This window comes from Plecotus auritus, assembly GCF_963455305.1.
Source record: "Plecotus auritus genome assembly, chromosome: 1".
NCBI classification, from domain to species: Eukaryota; Metazoa; Chordata; class Mammalia; order Chiroptera; family Vespertilionidae; genus Plecotus; species Plecotus auritus.
The window spans coordinates 29,204,362-29,226,045 of NC_137770.1; the positions used below are offsets into that span (position 1 = coordinate 29,204,362).

At 41.8% G+C, this 21,684-nt stretch overlaps 1 protein-coding gene across 4 annotated transcripts in view; it reads right to left on the minus strand.

Annotated features, from left to right (window-relative positions):
- The window catches only part of PCNX1 (pecanex 1), a 171,323-nt gene extending 150,841 nt beyond the window's left edge, over window positions 1-20,482 (minus strand). For all 4 annotated transcript variants that reach the window (XM_080665041.1, XM_080665040.1, XM_080665039.1 and 1 more), the window contains exon 1: window positions 19,924-20,482. In XM_080665041.1, coding sequence (XP_080521167.1) covers window positions 19,924-20,076 — 153 coding nt within the window. In that variant the 5' untranslated portion in view covers window positions 20,077-20,482. The remainder of the gene's footprint in view (window positions 1-19,923) is intronic.
- Window positions 20,483-21,684: the final 1,202 nt, after the last annotated feature.

Sequence of the window (21,684 nt, forward strand, 5' to 3'; positions counted from 1 at the left end):
GTATAAATAATATTCAGCCTTGAAAAAAAAAGAAAGAAATCTTGACATCTATGGCAATATGGATGGACCTTAAGGGCATTAGGATAAGTGAAATAAGTCAGAGATAAGACCAATACCATATGATCTCACTTATATGTAGAATCTAAAAACAAAACAAAAACAAATAACGGAGCTCACAGATATCTCTGACTGGTGGTTGCCAGAGGCCAGAGGGCAGAGGTGTGCAAAATGGATGCAGGGGTCAAAAGGTACAAAGTTCCAGTTATAAAGTAAATGTCTTGGGGATGTGATGTACATTACAGCACGGTAACTACAGTTAATAATACAGTACTGCATTATCTGAAAGTTGCTAAGAGAGTAAATCTTGTAAGTTATCACCACAAGAAAAAATTGTATGATGATAGATGTTAAACAAATGTATTGTGGTGATCATGTCACAATATGTAGAAATATCAAGTCATCAAGTATACCGGAAACTAATAAATGTCATATGTCAAGTATATCTCAATGTTTTAAAAAACTAAAACGCTTTTGCACAGATGTTCAAGATATAGTAACATACAGAATAGTGTGGTGAGGGAAAGTGACAGACATATTTGAGTTGGCATCTATATACTGTGGTGAGATTCATAAGAAACTATTCAAGTTGTTTCTTATGAAAGAAAGTTGGTGCTAGTGGAAAACCAGGATGGTGGGCAGGTATAAAAGGGAAAATTTTCATCACCTTTTGGAGTTCTTATATATTTTTAATTTAACCTTGCAAATTTATTCCCAAATTTAAAAGTTATTAAACAAAAACATGAAGTTTTCAAACAAACATTTAATAGGAGAAATCATTATAGCATGAAGAAAACTAGTAAAAGTGACTACTAAAAATGTTAAATTTATATGCTCAAAATACCCAATCATAAAATTAAAAGACAAATTAGAAGCATTTTTAATATCCGACAAACAGCTAATATTCATACATACAAAGGGCTCTCAAAATTCACTTAGAAAGAATACCACTTTCAAAAAAAAAAGGTAAAGGCAGTTAAAAGAAAAAAGGTATCCTACATAATAAAGAGGGAATATGCAAATTGACTGTCACTACGTCACAACGATGGAAGCGCCCACAGTGGAGGCGGGGTTTCCATAACACAAGATGGCTGCACCCACAGTGGAGGCCGAGTTCCCGTAACAAGCCTTAACGAATAATCAGCAGGGACCTGAGGCTGCAGGCCCGCCCCCCGACCACCCCATGGGGTTTGACAGGGGACCTCAGGTCGCGCCCCAAACCCGGCATGGCTGGACGGGCGACCTCAAGGTGGGCCCCCCACCCTTGCACCAGGCTGGGGGACCTCAGGCCGCACCCCCCACCTGGCGGGGCTTGAGAGGGGACCTCAAGGTGCGCCCCCTGCCCCGGCGCCAAGCCTGGGAACCTGAGTCCACACCCACGCCCCACGCCAGGCCGGGGGACCTGAGGCCATGCCCCCTGCCTGGCGGGGCTTGACAGGGAACCTCAGGCCGCGCCCTCCACCCGGTGGGGCTTGACGGAGAACCTCAAGGTGCTTGAGAGGGGACCTCAAGGTGCGCCCCCTGCCCCGGCGCCAAGCCAGGGAACCTGAGTCCACGCCCACGCCCCACGCCAGGCCGGGGTCGCCCGTCAAGCCATGCCGGGTTTGGGGCGCGACCTGAGGTCCCCTGTCAAACCCCATGGGGTGGTCGGGGGTGCTGGGCTGGAGGACCTCAGGCTGCTCCGTCTACCCCGGGCCGGGGGACCTCAGGCTGTGCCCCCCACCCCAGAGCCAGGGGACCAGAGGTTGCAACCCCCACCTGGCTGGGGGACCTGAGACTGTGACCCTGGCCCAGCGGGGCTTGATGGGGGACCTGAGGCTACGCTGCCCCTCCCCTGCGGGGCTTAATGGGGAACCTGAGGCTGTGCCCCCCACCTGGTGGGGCTTGACAGGGGATCTCTGACCACGTCCCCCTGCCCAGTGGGGCTTGATGGGGGACCTGAGGCCACGCCCCCAGCCCGGCGGGGCTTGACAGGGTACCTCAAGGTGCGCACCCACCCCGGTGCTGGGTCGGGGACCTCAGGCCTTGCCCCCCACCCCGGTGCCAGTTCGGAAGACCTCAGGCCATGCCCCCCGCTGGGCGGGGCTTGACGGGGGACCTCAGGCCGCGTCCCCCGCCTGGTGGAGCTTGACAGGGGACCTCAAGGTGTGCCCCCCACCCTGGTGCTGGGTCAGGGACCTCAGGCTGCGCCCCCTGCCCAGCGGGGCTTGACAGGGGACCTGAGGCTGTGCCCCCCTCCCAGCAGGGCTTGGCAGGGGACCTCAGGCCACATCCCTACCCGGCGCCAGGCCAGGGGACCTGAGGCTGCACCCCCCGCCCGGCGGGGCTTGACAAGGGTGGGACCGGCTGGGTCTGGATCTAGCCCAATGAGGGTGGGTCCAGCCGGGTCTGGGTCTCTCATGATTTCAAGGTGCATGTGGGTAGGGGGGACTTGACTCTGGGTCCCATGGTGCGCCCCAGACTCTGACAGGAGGAAGATTTTCATATGCATTTTACTAATTTTCTTTCATCTCTGACACTTCTATTATAGAGAAAGGGCAAAGCAATATTAAAATATTTCCTCTAATTAATCTCTTTAATGCGCACGAATTTCATGTACCGGACCACTAGTAAATGTTATAAGTGTCTACTAAGTATATGAAAAGATACTCAAAGAATTTATTATTAAACAAACAGAAATTAAAACAAAATGCCATTTTTCACTACCACAGTGAAAAAGATTCATAATAAACAATGTTGGTGAGAACAAAGGAAAACAGGTCCTTACATACAATGGTGAGAATATAAATTGGTAAATCTTTTTTTGAGGTGTAATATGGCAACATCGTTTAATTTAAATGTGCATAATCTTTGACCTAGCAATTTCTTTTCTAGAAACCTATAAACTCTCACAGAACAATCTTATGTACACAAATGTGCACCACAGTATTGCCATAACATTGTTTGCTTTATTTTGGACTTTTATTTTGGACTATATATACTTGAGTACAGTCTGGAACATTTTCTACAGCTAATATTGCTTTCCTGATAACAACCTAATAATGGTTTTTAACTGTAAGGTGAAATGCTCAAGGAATATATTATAAGAGATAAAAAGCACTATATAATTGTTACTATTATCAGTACCATAAAAGCCTCTAATGTAGCCAGAATCAAAGTTATTCCATAATTTATTCACTGCTAAAAAAAAAAAAAAAAAAAAAAGGTGAGTTAAACAAGCAACTTCAACCAGAATCAAAAATGTGTTTTCAGATGTTGAAGAATAACGAACTTTCAAACACTGAATAATAATAAGACCTTGCACAGGGTAGTGGTTAATTTGGGGTACCCATCAAATCACTTATGGGCTTTTCTGTTGGTGCATTTAGGGGGAGTTGTTTTCAAAATCCACATGAGTAGAATCTCCCCCAGACAACAATTTACTGGAGTAAAGCAAAACAGGACCTCAGGCAAGTTCATTCCCAGTTATTAGATAGTGGGTTTTTTGCTCGTTTGTTTTTTTAAGAAGGAAAGTAATGTCGGCTCTGTCCCATTTATCACCTGTGTAATAGGCCAGCTATTCTCAAGTGACATGTGCAATAGGCAAGCAATTCTAAAATGAAGTAGTAAGCACTATACAAAGAATTACTAACAATCTTTAAAGCTGCTGAATAACTTTTTTAAAAAATAGATAAATTTAGGATTATCCCTACATTAGCCTCACTCTAGCCTGTGTTGTGATATGCATCTTGCTACAGGAAGGAAAAGAGATAAGCAGTGACTCAGAATGAGCAGAGGAACAGGGAGCATGCAGTTTGAAACCATCTCATGGAGAATTCTAATTCTCCTTACTTCTATTAGTAAGCAAAACTAAATAAAGCTCTAATTAGCTGAAAGCTACATGTCAATGCCTAGAATAGCATGAAGAGCTATATAGTGCACTCTGTGATTTTACTTTGACTTTCCTTGTTTTACGTACAGATATCTTTACAAAGAAAGAAAACTGCCCAGCGTGGCTCAGTGGTTGATCTTCCACCTATGAGCCAGGAGATCATGGTTCAATTCCTGGTCAGGGCACATGCCTGGGTTCCTGGCTCGATCTCCAGTAGGGGGCAATCAATCAATCAATTCTCTCTCACTGATTTTTCTCTCGCTCTCTCTTCCCCTTCCTTTCTGAAATCAATAAAAATATTTTTTCAAGGTAGAAAACCAAAATAGATAACGTAATGAGAACTTGAGTAACACTTCATGATCATGTGAACACAAAAATATGCTATAAACATATCAGTAATTGCTTAAGATTTCCAAATCAAAGGCAAAGCAAAATGAAAGGAAAATTAGTCAAAGAACACTAACCATGTTTAATATGTTATAATGTATAGATTCTAGAAACCATAACTTTGGACAATAAAATAAGGTTTAAGTTTACAGTAACTACAGAGAATAGAGAGGAAAAACATGACATCACAATTAGACAAATCCATAATGTACAACATTCTATAAGACAATTACCCTATATTTTTAAAAAGTCAATTTGGATGAGAAATTATTAAACCCTAACTGGATCCTGGATTTGGAAAAACTGGCTATATATGATATTTTTGGGATATGTGGGAAATTCTAAATATGAACTAGATGTTAGAGAATTAATGTTAATTATTTTCAATGTGATAATTGAGGGATGACATGTCATAATGCATCAGGTATAAACACGTGCCTATGAGAGAAAATGAGTATGTAGATATATGTCACATATTGATATACAGAACCAAATTTGATTTCTTTAAAGGGTTCTAAATGTTAAATCTAGGTAGATAGATGGGTGATCGTGTATTATTCTTTCAACGTTCTTGTTCATTTGAAAAATCTTCATTTAAAGCATTGGAAAAATAAGATTATTTTAAGCTTATTCTTCAACAGCACATACTGTATACTTTAATACTCTTGTGACATAAGGAACTGAAAAAAAGACACTGATAATACAGTTTAATTTTTTTAATTATCCATATTTACTTTCACTTAAAAAAATCTTTAAATTGAAGATTTCACTATTTAAATGCCCCCAAAAAATCTTTACTCCCTTGAAAGTTCACTTGGGTTCTGTCTTAAAGTTCTGATACTTATGAAAATCCTGGTATAAATAAAACAGAATACTACTTAGTGCAAATAATTGCTTTACTGGAGTTTTCATTACTTTGTTTTTACATCCTTGCTTTTAACCATTCCAGATATTGAACAGGAATAGTAATATTATGAACATAAATAATATACTGAAAAGTTAAAAAGTAGCCAAAACCGGTTTGGCTCAGTGGATAGAGCATCGGCCTGCGGACTGAGGGGTCCCGGGTTCGATTCTGGACAAGGGCATGTACCTTGGTTGCGGGTACGTCCCCAGTAGGGGGTGTGCAGGAGGCAGCTGATCGATGTTTCTCTCTCATCGATGTTTCTAACTCTCTATTCCTCTCCCTTCCTCTCTGTAAAAAAATCAATAAAATATATTTTTAAAAAAAAAGTTAAAAAGTAATTCACTAAGAAAGCCTTAACATGTTAGATATCTATACTAGTTGTACTGGTTAATAATGCGGATTTTTTTCAATAGATGGAGTTACATGTATGTTGATATATATGCGATTTGATATGTATGCTATTTTGTTGTATTGACAACAAGCTTCAAAACTTTATGTCCAATTTTCTGAAGGTGTTTAACATCATAGGTATTTTTATGCTTAAAAATATCAAATTTTGTGCCAAAAAAAGAGCATTTGTGGAAAGTTTTAATTCTTTACTTCGAAGAAAAGTGCTGCTGAAAGTTATCACATACTCCGAGGAGCTTATGGTGAACATGCTCTTTCTCAAGATACTTGTGAATGCTGGTTTAAATGCTTTAAAAGTGATGATTTCAATGTGAAAGACAAAGACCTTCCAGGTCAATTTGAACCACACTTTGTACGTAAAACGACCAGCATGGGCCAGAAGACACGGCAAAGTAATTTTGCTTCATGGTGATGCACCATCACACACTTCAAAACCAGTTAAAGACACGTTAAAAGATCTTGTCTGGGAAGTAATAACCCACCCACTGTATTCACTAGACCAGCTGTGGGCAAACTACGGCCCGTGGGCCGGATCCGGCCCGTTCGGCTGTTCTATCCGGCCCGCGGAGCCGAAAGAGCGGAGGGTTCTCTTGCTCTCCCCTCCGCTCCTTCACCATCAGCAGTGTTAACATGGCAACGTCGGGAAACACGGCCGCAGCTCCTTCTTCTGAGTGGGCGAATTTATATCCGTCCATTCAGTAGAAGGAACAACCTCTCAATCTTCCAGAGGCTCCTTGTAATGCCCGCGGACGCATCTCCCGACATCACCCTGGGAATGCGTAGACACGTTATCGTGGTGATGTAGGGAGACACGCCCCTGGAGAGCACAGTATCAGAGCCTTTCTGAGGTAAGATTAAGAGCTCTACTCAAACACAATTTTTTCCTGTTCCCACATTCTGTACATCACAATGACTTGTTAACAAAACAACAAAGACTTTCAGCTTTTAGTCACTTCAACTGGTGGCCTGTCCTTTGTCACAAAACCCTGAAACAGCACCAGAAGAGGTGCAACTGGAACTCATCGATCTTCAGTCTGACTTTGTCCTAAAGGAGAAATTCAGCTCTCTTGAACTAAGAGACTTTTATGCTTCACTTAATGAAGCCACTTTTCCAAACATCCGGAGGATGGCACAGAAGATACTGGTGCTGTTTGGGTCAACCTATGTTTGTGAGCAGACATTTAGCGTCATGAACATCAACAAAGCCCCTCACAGATCCAGCTTAACTGACGAACACCTCAGATCTATCTGAGAATAGCCACAACAAAACTAACTCCAGACTTTGATGCATTAGCTGAAAAAGGAGACCAACAACACTGTTCCCACTGAAGTTGATTTTTTGAAGACCAAAAACCTTTCAACCCAGTCTACATTGCCATCTACATCTACGTCCCAGGCATAATTTGGAAGTTGCACTAAGAAAATGTTTAATTTACTGTTTACACATTTTGTTCTTTTCTATTTGTTTTAGTTTTAAATTATTTTATTATATTTAAGTTTAATTTGAAAGGCTTTTGTACCTTTCCTTTGTTAGGCAATTTTATTTTGCCTTTGCCATCTTCAATATAAGGTATGTTATTGTGCTATGATTCCTCCATTTTTTGAAGTTTCAAATTATAATAATTAGTGTTTACATTCTTCTTCTTAAAATGTTTGAAATGAATAAAACTATTGAAATAAAAAAAAAAGACCGTACCCTTTTATGTAATGATGTTTACTTTGAATTTATATTATTTCACACAAACACTCCATCCATGCTTTTGTTCCGGCCCTCCGGTCCAGTTTAAGAACCCATTGTGGCCCTCGAGTCAAAAAGTTTGCCCACCCCTGCACTAGACCTTGCTCCTTCAGATTACCATTTGTTCCGATCAATAGCACACGCACTTTCTGAGCAGCACTTCAAAACGTACGAAGAAGTGGAAAATTGGGTGTCTGAATGGTTTGCCTCAAAACAAGCAAAGTTCTATTGGGACGGTATCCACAAATTACCTGAACGATGGGGGAAATGTGTAGCTAACGATGGACATTACTTTGAATAAAGCACTTTTGATGTTTCTCTTGAAATTATCGTGTTTTGATTATAAAATCCACATTATTAACCAGCACACCCAGTATATATAAAAGCCTGAACAACCATTACGACCCAACAACCGGAACAACCAGACAACCGCCGATAGCAATGACGCACACTGACCCAGACTTTGCTGCTGGGGCCCTGACAGGCCCGAATCTGGTTTACCCGCACCCCAGACCCAGACAGAAGGGAGGACAGAGCCTGATTCCTCATGGAATTGGCCGTGCCTTAGCTTGCTGCTGGGGCCCTGACAGCCCCAAATCTGATTCACCCGCACCCCGGGCCCAGACAGGAAGAGGGAGCCCGATTCCTCACAGAATCGGCCGTTGGTTAGCTTGCTGCTGGGGCCCTGAGAGCCCCGAATCTGGTTCACCTGCACCCCGGACCCAGATAGAAGGGCAGAGGGAGCCTGATTCCTCGTAGAACTGGCCGTTGGTTACCTTGCTGCTGAGCCCAACCTCCTGCAGTCCCTCCCCGCAGCCGCTGGCCCACCTGATCGGCCCCAATTGCCAGCTGAGGGACCCAACCCATGCACGAAGTCATGCACCAGTCCTCTAGTCCTATATAATAAAAGGCTAATATGCAAATCGGCCAAACGGCAGAACAACCGGTCGCTATGATGCACACTGACCACCAGGGGGCAGACGCTCAATGCAGGAGCTGCCTCCTGGTGGTCAGTACACTCCTACAGGGGGAGCACCGCTCAGCTAGAAGCTGGGCTTATGGGTGGCGAGCGCAGCAGCAGTGGCGGAGCCTCTCCCGCCTCCACAGCAGCACTAAAGATGTCCAACTGACAGCTTAGGCCCACTCCCTGCTCCCTGAAGGCTCCCGGACTGCAAGAGGGCGCAGGCTGGGCTGAGGGGACCCCCCCCAAGTGCACGAATTTCATGCACCGGGCCTCTAGTATTATAATAAAATACTTGGTAGTAAAGCAAACCACTATACCCAAAAACATATAATAATAAACAACCTTTTCCCCAGAACAAAGATTCCCTTGCCTGATGGAAAGATTATGGGAAATGCTCTTCCAGGACTAATAAACGATGAAGGTCCCCCACCATAAGGCCCACCACATTACCCAATATACAGTAATGTTTGAATGTATGAGTTATCCTCTGCATAAATCCTTCTAGGAAATAACTGGATGTTTCTTCCAATTCCTGAGTACTTTATGACACATAGGAGATTAGTCACATTCTACCCTGTAATATGATTATTTGTCTCACTGCCTCCAATTTATAAATTAGGAAAAAGTAGCATTATACAGGAATCTAAGACACTCATGTCCATTCTGCATGATTAAGGTATGAAGTCTTTTATCTTTAGAATTATTTCATTTAATGTAATTCTTCCTATGTAAAATATATCCATTTTCAAATAGCCTAACATAGGTTAATGGTCAATGCATGATTTAAAAATCATTCAGCTCTAGCCAGTGTGGCTCAGTAGACAGAGAATCGGCCTGGGGACTGAAGGGTTCCAGGTTCTATTCCCAGTCAGGGCATATGCCTGGGTTGCAGGCTTGATCCCCAGTAGGGGGGGGGGGGGGGTGCAGGAGACAGCCGATCAATTATTCTCTCTCATCATTGATGTTTCTATCTCTCTCTCCATTCCTGCCTGAACTCAATAAAAAATATATATTTTTTAAAAATCATTCAGAATACTCTCTTCTTGCCCTAGCCAGTTTGGCTCAGTGGATAGAGCATCAGCCTGCGGACTGAAGGGTCCCAGATTCGATTCTGGTCAAGGGCATGTACCTCGGTTGCAGGCTTGATCAGTAGGAGTTTCTAACTCTCTAACCCTCTCCCTTCTTCTCTGTAAAAATCAATAAATATTTAAAAAAAGAATAATCTCTTCTCTACATCTAAAATGTATCACAAACATAAAACCTTTTACTGAATTTTCTCATGACAATTTAATAAATTATTATAAATTGTAAAATTCTTTAAAAGAAAACAGAACCTCAGCATGATAAGGGAAAGAATAGAAAACGATATTTATTTATTATCCTGGATTGGATCCTGAAACAGAAAAGGCAAATTAATGGTAAAATCCAAATAAAGTCTATAGTTTGTTAATAATACTCTACCATGTTGATTTCTTAATTTTAATAAATGCACCATGGTTATGTAAGGTTTTAACATTAGAGGAAGCTGGGCAAAGGGTATAAAAGAATTCTATACTAATTTTGTAACTTTTCCGTAAATCTAAAATTATTACAAAACAAAGTTTTAAAGATGTTAACTATGGTGGATGAATCTGTTTAGTTTATGTCTAGACAACATTCAGGGAGTTAGGAGGCATAGTAGAAGTAAACAGCCAGATATGTGATTCAAGCTTCTCAAATTTGTGACTAATCTTCCTGCCTATTCTTAGGGCAGTTGGCACTCAGGGTTCTATGTGGTTTGTACAAAGCAGTACAGAATAGGACTTTTTTTTCCCTTAAAACCTCAAAAGGAAATGGCTTGCTTTGCCCTAGGTTTTCTTTTCTTTCTTATAACACAAAGCAACAGAGACTAGCGCCAACAGTGTAAGTTATAAAAGATGCAAACTCCCTCAGATTCTAAAGATAAAGGACAAGAAGAAAAGTCTGAACTTTTTTACAAGTCTACCAAAGAAAGCATTGGACAGGCAGAGGAACCAAGGAATCATTAACTACTTATTTCACTGTGATTTGGTAAAATTTATCTGTATGGTAAAGAAGTCAACAGTAGTAAAATCTACAGAATGTTTGTTGTAATCTGTTCTTTTCCACACCTGTCTATACTATTTTAGCATTATTATTCCTAGGGGTCCTCAGTACAAAATAATTCTCTGCCTTCCCCTGCTGTGCAGAGAGACAGGAAAACCATTTGATTTAATTCAGATTAAATAATAGAAAGAAGCAATCAATCTCTCAAAGAAACATTTCTGCTTGTTTACCAGATGCCTGCTCTGAAAATTATCTGAGTACAGAATATAGGAAAAATCAGATAAAAGTTATGTGACATATGTTAGTGCAATAACATCCCCTTAATTTGGACTAAGAAAGTCTGAATTGGGGGGAGGTCAATGGGGAAATAAAGGAGACATATGTACTACTATTTGTAATACTTTCAACAATAAAATTAAATTTAAAAAAAGAAAGACTGAATTAGACAAGTACTTTAAGAGAAATTCTGCCTATTATCAAAAACAAACTATTACTGCCGGGCGAGCATGGCTCAGTGGCTGAGCACTGACTTATGAACCAGGAGGTCACGGTTCAATTGCCAGTCAGGGCACATGCCCGGGTTGCAGGCTCAATCCCCAGGAGGGGACGTGCAAGAGACAACCGGTCAGTGATTCTCTCTTATCGGTAATGTTTCTATCTCTCTCTCTCTCCCTTCCTTTCTAAAATCAATAAAAAAACATTTTTTAAACTATTACTGAAATGATTTCATTCAACATTCCATTGAATAAGAAATTTAACACACTAACACCCTGTTTTGGAAAGTGTTGAGTAAAGGTGGGACGACAAGTACTTTTAATATTGTTCATGAAAACTTAAATTAGGCGATTTGGCATTTTCAACCATTTTCTTTTCTTCAAAATACTCTCTTGCCTTGGCTTCTGGAACAGGTTACTTTCTTCCTTTTCCTCTTACCTTTCTGGTCTTCTCTGCTGAGCCATTTTCTTTTTAATGAATTATACTTTCTCCCCAGATCTTATCTACTCTGTAGCTTGGATTATCCTCTATAATGCTGATAACTTCCAAATAAATTTTACCCCAAATTTCTCTCCTTAACATTTCTCTTCAACACTCTGAACTCATGTTCTCCAACCTCAAAGGCACCTCAAAACGGCCCGGCCATCCTACCATCCTCTTGCTAGTCAGGTCACTTTGCCACTCTCCAAAAATAAGAATCCACCACAAACCTTGAATATCCTCCTCACCTCCCCCTTCTCTCTCAACAGAAAACACTAACTCTGTACTTCAAAATAAGTCATAAAAGACCTACCTCAGCTTTCACCACCAAATGCTTATCCCTTCTTCCATCAGCATTCATCCTTACCTCCTTCCTTCCTCCCCGCCTCCCTCCAGAGATTGATCCCTTGCTAACTATGCTTCCTGGACCACAAGCCTACTTTGCCTTCTCAGGAACCTCATATTATCAATTTCAATATATATTGTCTCTCATTATAAAAATTCACTCAGTGTTTTAAAAATGATTATTTATCAAATAAAAATATGCATATCCTATAATCCACCAACTTTACTTCCAGAAATTTATACAAAAGACTGGTACAAAGATTTAACGAACAAGAATATTCACACCCCTGTTTTCAAAATAGCTAAAAACTACAACCTACAGAGCCAATAACCAAATGATTAAATACACTGTAACACATCCATACTATGGTCTACTAGACAGCTATTCAAACTGCTTTTTCCCCCCACATGGTAACATTCACAATCTACAGTCAAGCAAAATAGGAGGCTTCAAACAGTACAAATTTTATGAGCCCATTTTTGAAAGGAAAAAGCATAATATGTATTTGTAAGCTCCAAATACATTGATTACTAAAATGTTCAGCAGATTTATCCATAATTTCTGATTTAGCATATATATATTTGAACAAAAAGGTTCTACTGTGTTGACAAAACAGAGAAAAATCTAAATACTGAGTAAATAAAAGTACAGTATTACAGTCTTCTAAAATTTAAATGAGAGGATAAAGTATGCCATTATCATTAATTTATTTTAAATTAAAACATGGGCCCTAACTGGTTTGGCTCAGTGGATAGAGCGTCGGCCTGCGGACTGAAGGGTCCCAGGTTTGATTCCAGTCAAGGGCATGTACCTTGGTTGCGGGTACATCCCCAGTAGGGGGTGTGCAGGAGGCAGCTGATCGATGTTTCTCTCTCATCGATGTTTCTAACTCTCTATCCCTCTTCCTTCCTCTCTGTGAAAAATCAATAAAATATATTTTTTTTAAAAAAACAACAAAAAACATGGTCTTATTTGGGAAGAAAAAACATTTTTTACATCTAATTAGGTTTCTAATTTCTTTGAGTTCTGAATAAACCTACCCTCATGTTGGGGTGACACCTTTTACAAAATAGTCAAAAGCTGGAAAGAGGTCCTCATCTACAGGAGAATGGATAAACAAGCTGTAGTATACTCGCACAAAGGAATACTGCTTAGCAATAAAAAGGAACAAGGTACTTACACAAAGTACACCTACATGATTCTATTTATATGAAGTTCTAGAACAGGATAAACTAATCAATGATAGGGGGAAAAATCAGGCCAAAGCCAAGAGGGAGAGGACTGACTGGGAAGGACAAGCAAGAACTTCCTCGAATGATGCTAAACGTCCTACAACATGATAGGTTTGCACTACACATGTGTATTCACCTATCAAAACTCAAAAATTTACCCAATGATTCACCTAGGATTTATGCCTCTTAGAACTCTAATGGTATGCATACTGAAGTGTTTAGGGATGATCTGTACTGGTGCCTGTAACTTCACACGCATCTCTCTCTCTAAAAAAAAAGAAAGGGCCGCCCAGCAGGTATGGCCCAGTGGTGAGCGTTGGCCTATGAACAAGGAGGTCAGAGGAATCGAACTGTGACCTCCTGGTTCATAGGCCAATGCTCAGCCACATCTCTCCCCCTCCCTTCCTCTCTGAAATCAATAAAAATATATTTTAAAAGAAAAAGGGCCTTGATAAAGAGGTGAATAGACGCAGACATGTAATAAACAAAAACTGCAGAATCCAGGTAGTGGGAACAGTTCTTTCAACTTTTCTGTAAGTCTGAAAATTCTCATAGTAAAATGTTGGAAAAACATTATTTAACTTTCAGTACAGTCAGCTACCGAAAGCAAACTACCTGCATATTCAAAACCTGAAAAAGAAATATAAACTTTCCTAGTTTTTCAACAGCCAAATAATTTTACGACTTGGAGTAATTTCTCAAATAGCAGAAAATATCTTTAACAAAAGATACTAAAACATTTTGTAAATTCACAAGTTTTTCTACAAGCTAACAAATATGGCTACTTTCTTGGAAGACTTCGTTTGTAAACCATCGTTGGACAATGTATCTTTAAATTTATTATAAGTGACATAACAAGAGAGATAAGAGCTATACCTGTGCCATACCCATATGGGAATAATTACATTCATCTCAATACTAAATACTGAGAATACTGGTAAGAAAAAGCAAAAAACATAGGTCAAAACAAACCGTCTACTATTCATTAAACTTTTCCTAAAGGATACAGAAAATATTCTAATACTAAATAATCATGTTTTTTAATTACTAATTTTAACTTTCCTTAATTAAAACTTCTTAGAAAATATGAAGATTTCAGTTTTAGTCATTGTAACTTAATCTTGTTTACATGGGTATTTAAAATATTTTGAATATTTTTATTGATTTCAGATAGGAAAGGAGAGGGAGAGAAACATCAATGAGAGAATCACTGATCAGCTGCTTCCTCCACGCCCCCTACTGGGGATCAAGCCTGCAACCTGGGGCATGTGCCCAGACCAGGAATCCAACCATAACCTCCTGGTTCATAGGTCAACACTCAACCACTGAGCCATGCCAGCTGGGCTTTTAAAATATTTTTTAAATCTTTGGGAAAGAAAATGACTTGAAGGCCTCAGAGAAATCCTCACTAATAAAGTATTTCTCATTCTGTACATGATAAAGATCAGCTACAGAAAATAATAATAAGATAACCAAGAAGAAAAAGTTGAAACCTTCATAAATTTTGAGTGATTTAGTTTCTGAATACAATCTCTCCAAAGATTTATATTGCCTATGTTACTATATATATCATGTGTAGGTAAGCATATGTATGTACAAACTGCACAAAGTGTTAGATACAAAAAGCTATATATGCTTCACTTTGACTTAAGGGTTTTTCAAGAGTCATTCTGTATTTGATTTTTAAATAATTCTGTATCTTATGTATGTCTTGCACATTGATATTTAACCTAACCCCCAGGTAAGATGTGACTCCACCAGGTAATACAGGCTATCACAGCACTCCTTCTACCCCCAACTATTCTGTATCCGTTAAGCTGATAAATCTAAAGATTCACATATATATAATACAAAATTCATTCAACAAATACTTATTCAGAACCTAATACAAGCCAAGCACAGGAGTCGACACTGGATAAACCCTGCCGAATAAGTCAGACAACGGCCCTGCCCTCATGACACTTACAAAGTATTGGGGAGAGGGAATGTTAGAGAGCAAACAAGTAAACAAAGTTGTAAATATGACTGTGATAGCACTACGGAAGAAAGTTACAGGATGGAATGACGCAAGAGGCCTCTCTGAGGAGATGCTGTTTATTTACTAGTAAAACCAGCCCTAAAGACCAAGCAGAACCCAGCCCTGCAAAGAGCAAAAGCGAAGAGGATCTCTTCAGAAACAGAAAGGAGACCAGTGTGACTGCAGCACAGCGGGGAAAACTGCACAAACAGCAGACAAAGGCAGAACTGGCTTTGGGGGCCTTGGTAAGAATGCTAGATTTTACTCTAAATGCAAAAGAGTCAGTGAATGATATTAAAAGGTGGTGGGGAGGAATGACACAAACAGACTGATGTCATTTACTTTGTGGAAAAAATAGTTGTAATAAGGCAAGAATAGAAGCTAAGGGTGGACCAGAAAGTGGAAAGACAGTAGAAATGTCTGTCTTTACATTTAGCATTTGTCAGAAATTATGTCTGACAGTAGAATTGATAACATTTGCTCATAAAACGAGGGGGATGGCATAAGCAACTAGATACAAGTTGGTGCCATAAACTAAGATGACAAAGACAGAGTAAGAAAACAAGTTTTGGGGTAGTGCCTTGAGTGGGGAATTGAGAATGGTTTTGGACATGATACCTTTGAGATGCCTCTGAGACAGTCAAGAGATGCTGAGGAGGCTGCTAGATTTAAGGGAATTATGGGCATTATCAAGTTCTTTAAACTGACCTGGATACTCATAAAATATAAATTAATGGGCCACACTCCAGATCTTCTACATCCGAGTGGACATGCACAAGTGCACATTTTTAACATGTTCAAGTGATTTAGATGTCAACTGGAGTGAGAATCACTTATGTAGAGAGGCTTAGTGTTACAGTTCACCGCCTAGGTATATACACCTCTTTACAGAAGAGGTATACGTTGAGGTAAACAGTATGTTGAGCATAATGTTAAGATCATGGTTTGAGTTACTATCTCATCCCCTGCAGTCATAGAACATTATAGAGGAAACAGTTTTAATAAGTCATTCTTCAAATGACAGTTACTGAAGGGCTACTCTGAAGGTGAGTAATTTTTCTACTTTATAAATATTCTCTTTTAAAATGCCCATGCAATATCTCACACATGAATAAATTAGGTTCAGTAAGGTGGAAAGTCTTGTCCAAAGGACACATTCAATTACGGAGCCAAGACATACAAATCCAGATAACACCAATTCCAGTCTGCTTTCCAGAACACAAAAATGCCATGAAGCTCACATCCATAAAGCTCACTATCTGTGACATGTCAGGTACAAAAATAATCTTGATGACAAGATAAATGGGGTGAATGTCTTAAGAGAAACAGAAAGGACAATGAAAGGTGAAAAAATGACTCCTTGACTTTCACAACTATTATAACTGCTGAACTATAAATTCTACCTTTAATGTATCCACAAAAGCTACAAGTGTTTGAATCCTGTATAACAAGTCCTAAGACCTTATTATGCTAAGTGAAATAAGTCAGAGAAATAGAAAGTACCATATAAAATCACTTATATGTGGAACCTAAAATAGTCAAACCATTTTTTCAAAAGGGTACAAATTTGCAACCAGTAGTAAATAAACCAGAGAACTAGTGCACATGTAATGAATGTATACAATGATATTATGTAATGTGATAAATATCACTACAACAGCAATCATATTACAATATATAAATGTATCAAAGCAATAAGCTATACACCTTAAATGTACACAATGTCAAATTTATTCAATAAAAAAATTTTTTAACTAAAAACAAAATCAGAAAAGCAATTACTACATTTACCAAAACAGATATTTAAAAAAAAAAAAAAATCCAAAGATTCTTCCTAACTCTTCACAGACTTTGTATCTTTAAAAAAGAAAGAAAAGGCTGACAGTACATGGCTTTAAAAGTTCTGTGTCTATCAACTCCCAGCTCACTATTTGCTTAATGCCACAAAACAAGTCACTGATGGCTAAAAATCAGTTGTCTTCATTGGTAAAATGAGGACACAGGGTTTGGGATAAAAAACATAATAGTTAGCATCATCTGTAATTATTATTGGAAGAGCAAAGAATAATAATCTATAATGAGATTTTAACATGAAATGTTGGATTTTCCTTCAAGTGTATACTTCAAACTATCTACTTCAATACTGAAGTACTAGTATGTTTCCTAAAATGTTTACAAATCCTCCTTGCTAACTGCAAGATCATCCCGACTGTAAGTTCCGGGTCACAACAGTTCTAATGCTTGTAACTGTTCATTGTTCCTTGAAGGCAAAGCTGTGTCTTGTTCATTTCTAATCATTTATTTAGTATTGGAGTGCGCACTCTGTGCTTGGCACTCATATTGGTCTTGAAGCAGTGAACTTTCAGCAGATTTGTTTGGGTTGGTTTAAGGCCTTTGACTGGCAAAGGGAAAGTACTGCCTATTGCTGAATTCAGTACAATCAGCTTCTCCAAACGACTTGTTTTTAAGTTGTATTTTCACTGAAAGTTGTAAGCACATTTTTTTAACATTATCGGTCTCTGCCCTCTTGAAGCTTATATTCTAATGAGAGAAGCAAGACATTAAGTAAATAAATGTATATCAATTAGCGATAAATGCTATCAAATAAAGGAGGATAGGGGGTTAGGAAATATTGTAGGAGCTGGTATTTTACATAGGTTATCAGAGAAAGCCTCACATGCAACTGAAAGCTGAAATATGTGGAGCAAATCACATAGATCATCTGGAGGAAAGGAGTCATCCAGACCGAGCGGGAAGAGCAAGCGCAAAGCCCATGAGGCAGGAACATAGTTGTGTGGAAAAAATTGTAAGAAGGCAAATGTATGTGTTGGGGGGTCGGGGGGGTGACAGACACATGGGAGGGCAGGCTCTGAGAGCAGAAGAGTGCCCTGATCTGATCTACGTTTTAAACAATCACTCAGACTTCTGCACAGAGAACGCAGAATACAGAATGGAAGCAGTGAGCCTGAACAGATGATCCAGGGGACATAATGGTGGCTTGAACCAAGGGAGTGATGATGATGATTAGCTGGATTCTAGTTAGGTTCTGAAGACAGAATCCACAAGATTTGTTGATGAACTGGATGTGAAGAGAGAAAAAGAATCAAAGAGAACTTTTAAAAGATTTAAGAAGAGCAAAACTGCCATTAACTGAGACAAAAAAGTCAGAGAAGCAGTTTCATTTTCCCAGGAAGAACCCAGCAAATTGCCCAGTACACAGTAGAAACTCAAATATTATTTGTGAATTAATTTAACTGAATAAACTCCTCAAATGAAGCATTAAACTCAATGTATTGCTTTCTATTTACTCTAAATTTTCTTTCGTAATGTTAGCCACTATCACAGTTCATGGACTAACATGGAAATCTTAGACTGGGACACAGTAACTAATCATTACATCTCAAGGACCAGTCTGTTTTAAATTTACAATCCTCCTGAATATAACAGAAATCTGCTGTGAAAGAAAGCTCTGTGCCAGCCCGAGGATTCTTGCACCCAAAGTAATTAACCTGTTCGTTAATGATGTCATATTCCTGGAAGGAACAGAAGTACATCTAGAACTCCCTAGGCCAGAATTAATTGAAAATTCTAATACTCCTAGAAACATTTTCAGAATTGGGCAAGACTGTACAAGTCCCCTAAAAAAATAAACCATCAGGCATCAGCATTTTTCAAATGGTAATTTTCCCCTCAAGCAATAAGTCCGTTCAAAACAATTTCAATGAAAAATTAAAATCTGTTTGAGAAAGTGAAATTTAGCACTTTTTCCCCCAAGCAAGCATTTTCCTGGCCAACTAGTAAAAATGAGCTTCACTTAGGGATAAGCTGAGTGTCCTCACCGTTAGCAGTTCTTCGAGTCTTATTCCCAAATTTTCTAATCCAACATCCTTACTTTAGCTCCATAAAGAAGCACAAAGTTAGCAGAAATATATTCAAAGCCGTTTTCCTAAAATAAAGTTACCATCTTTTCCTCCCTTCCCGTTATTAAAAAAAAAGTTAATCCAAGCTTAAGTATCACCCCTCTTCCGCATTATTTTCCCCAAAGCCCCACCCTAACCTAAAGTGTTACACACACACAAAAAAAATGCGCTTTCAAATTTCAGTGAAAACATAGCTTTAAAAACTTGATCATTCGGAGAAGCTGATGGTACTGAATTCAGCAACAGGCAGTGCTTTCCTTGTGCCAATCAGTAAAAGGCCTTGAACCAACCCAAACAAATCCGCTGAAATGCCAGCCAGATTCCCCGCATCTCCCCCGCTCCCTCCCCCCAAAACTGGCCTGGAGACACCACAATCAGGAGCCACGCGGCTGAACTGAAAAGAACCAGCGGTGAGCAAAATAAAAACCAAAACAATGATTTTTAGAGGCAGGAAGGTTAACAATCAGGTTTTCAACCACCACTGATTAGCGAGTAAGAGCCCGGCCAGCCCGCAAATACATTCCTAACAGAGCGGCGCCCAGCCTTCCCCGCTCCGGAGGCTCCGCACGCGGCTCAGAGACGCGGTGGAGCGCGGGTGCTCCCCGGAGAGAAGTGAGCACCGCCTCGGGTGGAGCGAGTGCCGGGGGTGCCCGAGGAGCGCAGCGCAAATCAGCGCGCGTGCCAAGGAGGAATGCGGCGTCCCCCGGGAGCAGAACGCTCAGCGCCTCGCACACAACACTCAGGGCAGGGCTTTGCCTACCGGGGCGGAAAGGCTGGGAGGCTACCAGTTCCCAGGACGCCGGTGGGGGCTGCCGCTGTTTCGTTTCTGCTATCATCCCTGAAGTAGGGGAAACCCTAAAGACAGGGGGGAGGGGAGCGTGACAGCGAGTGGGGCCGCGGCTCCCAGGGGCGGGCGGAGGGTGGGATGCACGCCCCGGGCAGGGGGAGAGAGCGCAACCACCGCCCGGGGCTAGGGAGGCGCGACTGCCCGCGGGACTCGGAACCCCGGCGCCCGGCCTCCCCGCCCCCACACTCACCATGTAGAGGGTGAAGGGCAGGCCGAGCAGAAAGAGCCACAGGTAGAGGTGCAGCGCGTTCACGAAGGTGGCCTGGTGAGGGTCGTAGTACCAGCCCCCGCTGAGCGCGGCCCACACCCCCTGCCGGAGGATCTGCAGCGTCTGCGACCCCATCCCCGCCCGCCGCCGCCGCCGCCGCCGCCCCGGCCCCAGCGCTGCGCGGCCGCCAGAGCCTGCACGCCGTCTACCCGCCTCCGGAGCGCCGGGAGAGCGGGCCGGCGCCTCGGCCCTCGCTAGGGCTGCGGCAGGAGGAGGAGGCAGCGACCGAGGAGGAGGAGACCGGGGAGGAGGCGGCGAGCGGCGGGGCGGAGGAGCGCGGAGAAGAGGAGGGGACCGGCCTCCAGGGCGCCGCCGCCATCTTGTCTCCTAACACCCGCAGCCGGAGCGGGGCGTTCTCCGCCCCCGCCCGCCTGCGCCACCGCCACCGCGACCCCCGCCGCCCGCCTGCCCTGGACCCGACGGAGAGGGAGGCCGGGAGGCCGGGAGGGACGGGCAGCAAGCCGCGCCCCCTCCAGCTCCTCCTCTCCTCGCCCTCCGCCCTCCAGCCGGCTCCGCGCGGGCGCGCGCTGCGCCTGGGAGTAGCGGGCGCCTCCTGCCGGCGCCCGGGAGAAGCGCGCGCACACGGCCCGGCGGGCGGGGGCGGGCCGCGGGAACCAGGTGCAGGACTCCCGGAGGCCCCATTGCTCTCCGGGCTGGCGACCCTGGCAAGTTCATTGACCAGCCCCTGAACCTGATCTTTCACTCTCCAGAAACCTTGTCTTCAGAACCTTGTCAGCAGCCTGGCTGACGTTTTGTGATATTTCTTAAAGCCCTAGGAACCGTGAGGCTAATATCTGAGATCCTCATTGAAGGCCCTAAAGGAATTAGGTACAGTGGACGGCACTTGAAAAATCACAAACGCACCCAATCTGAGAAAGAACTGCATCGGCCCTCGGAGTGAGCTGAAAGCCCTAAGGGTGAGAAAAACAGCCACATCCAGTATTGGGAGGACTTACCACTCCCAAAGACAAATAAATTAATAGACGTTACAAGAGATGTGAAAGCATGTGGTGGGCAGATTCATCAGTGTGCGCCGTGATTTTATTTTTTAACGTGCTGTAACTTGTAACCATTTTTATTAATGGGCCAATCTAAACAGGGAGGAAACATTAACTGTGATTGCACCCCAAGTCACAAAAGGATCTTGTACTTCTCTTTTTATAGCTGTAAAGACGGAATCATTCTTAGCTCTGTGTAATGTTTATAAGGCATGTCTGATCTCACTGAACGAAATTGCTTTAGAGTTTGAAGTTTGAGTTCATGATAGCAATAAAAGTACTATTTTATACTCCTGGATTAAAGTTGCTGTAATTAATGAGAAAAGCAAGAGAGCCAAAAGAAGCTGGTGATATTTTAAGAAGCGTATTGAAAGACCATTGCAATACCTCCCAGTGCCATTCCACTTTGCAGTTCCAACATTTTCACACCCATTTTACTTGACCTTCACAACACTCGAGTGAGGACAGCATAGAGGCTGCCCTAATTTTATGGATGAGAAAACCGAAGCTCAAAGAAACTAATATTCACCACATTCTCTGAGTAATAATTTGCTGAGAAGACCTCTGACACCCGCAGTCATCCTAACAGCATGAACTGAACTTTGGAAGTCTATTTCTCATCCCTCTCTACCTTATCCATTCAGATAAGAGTTTGAACTGATGAATAACCCTCAGCAGCTTCTGG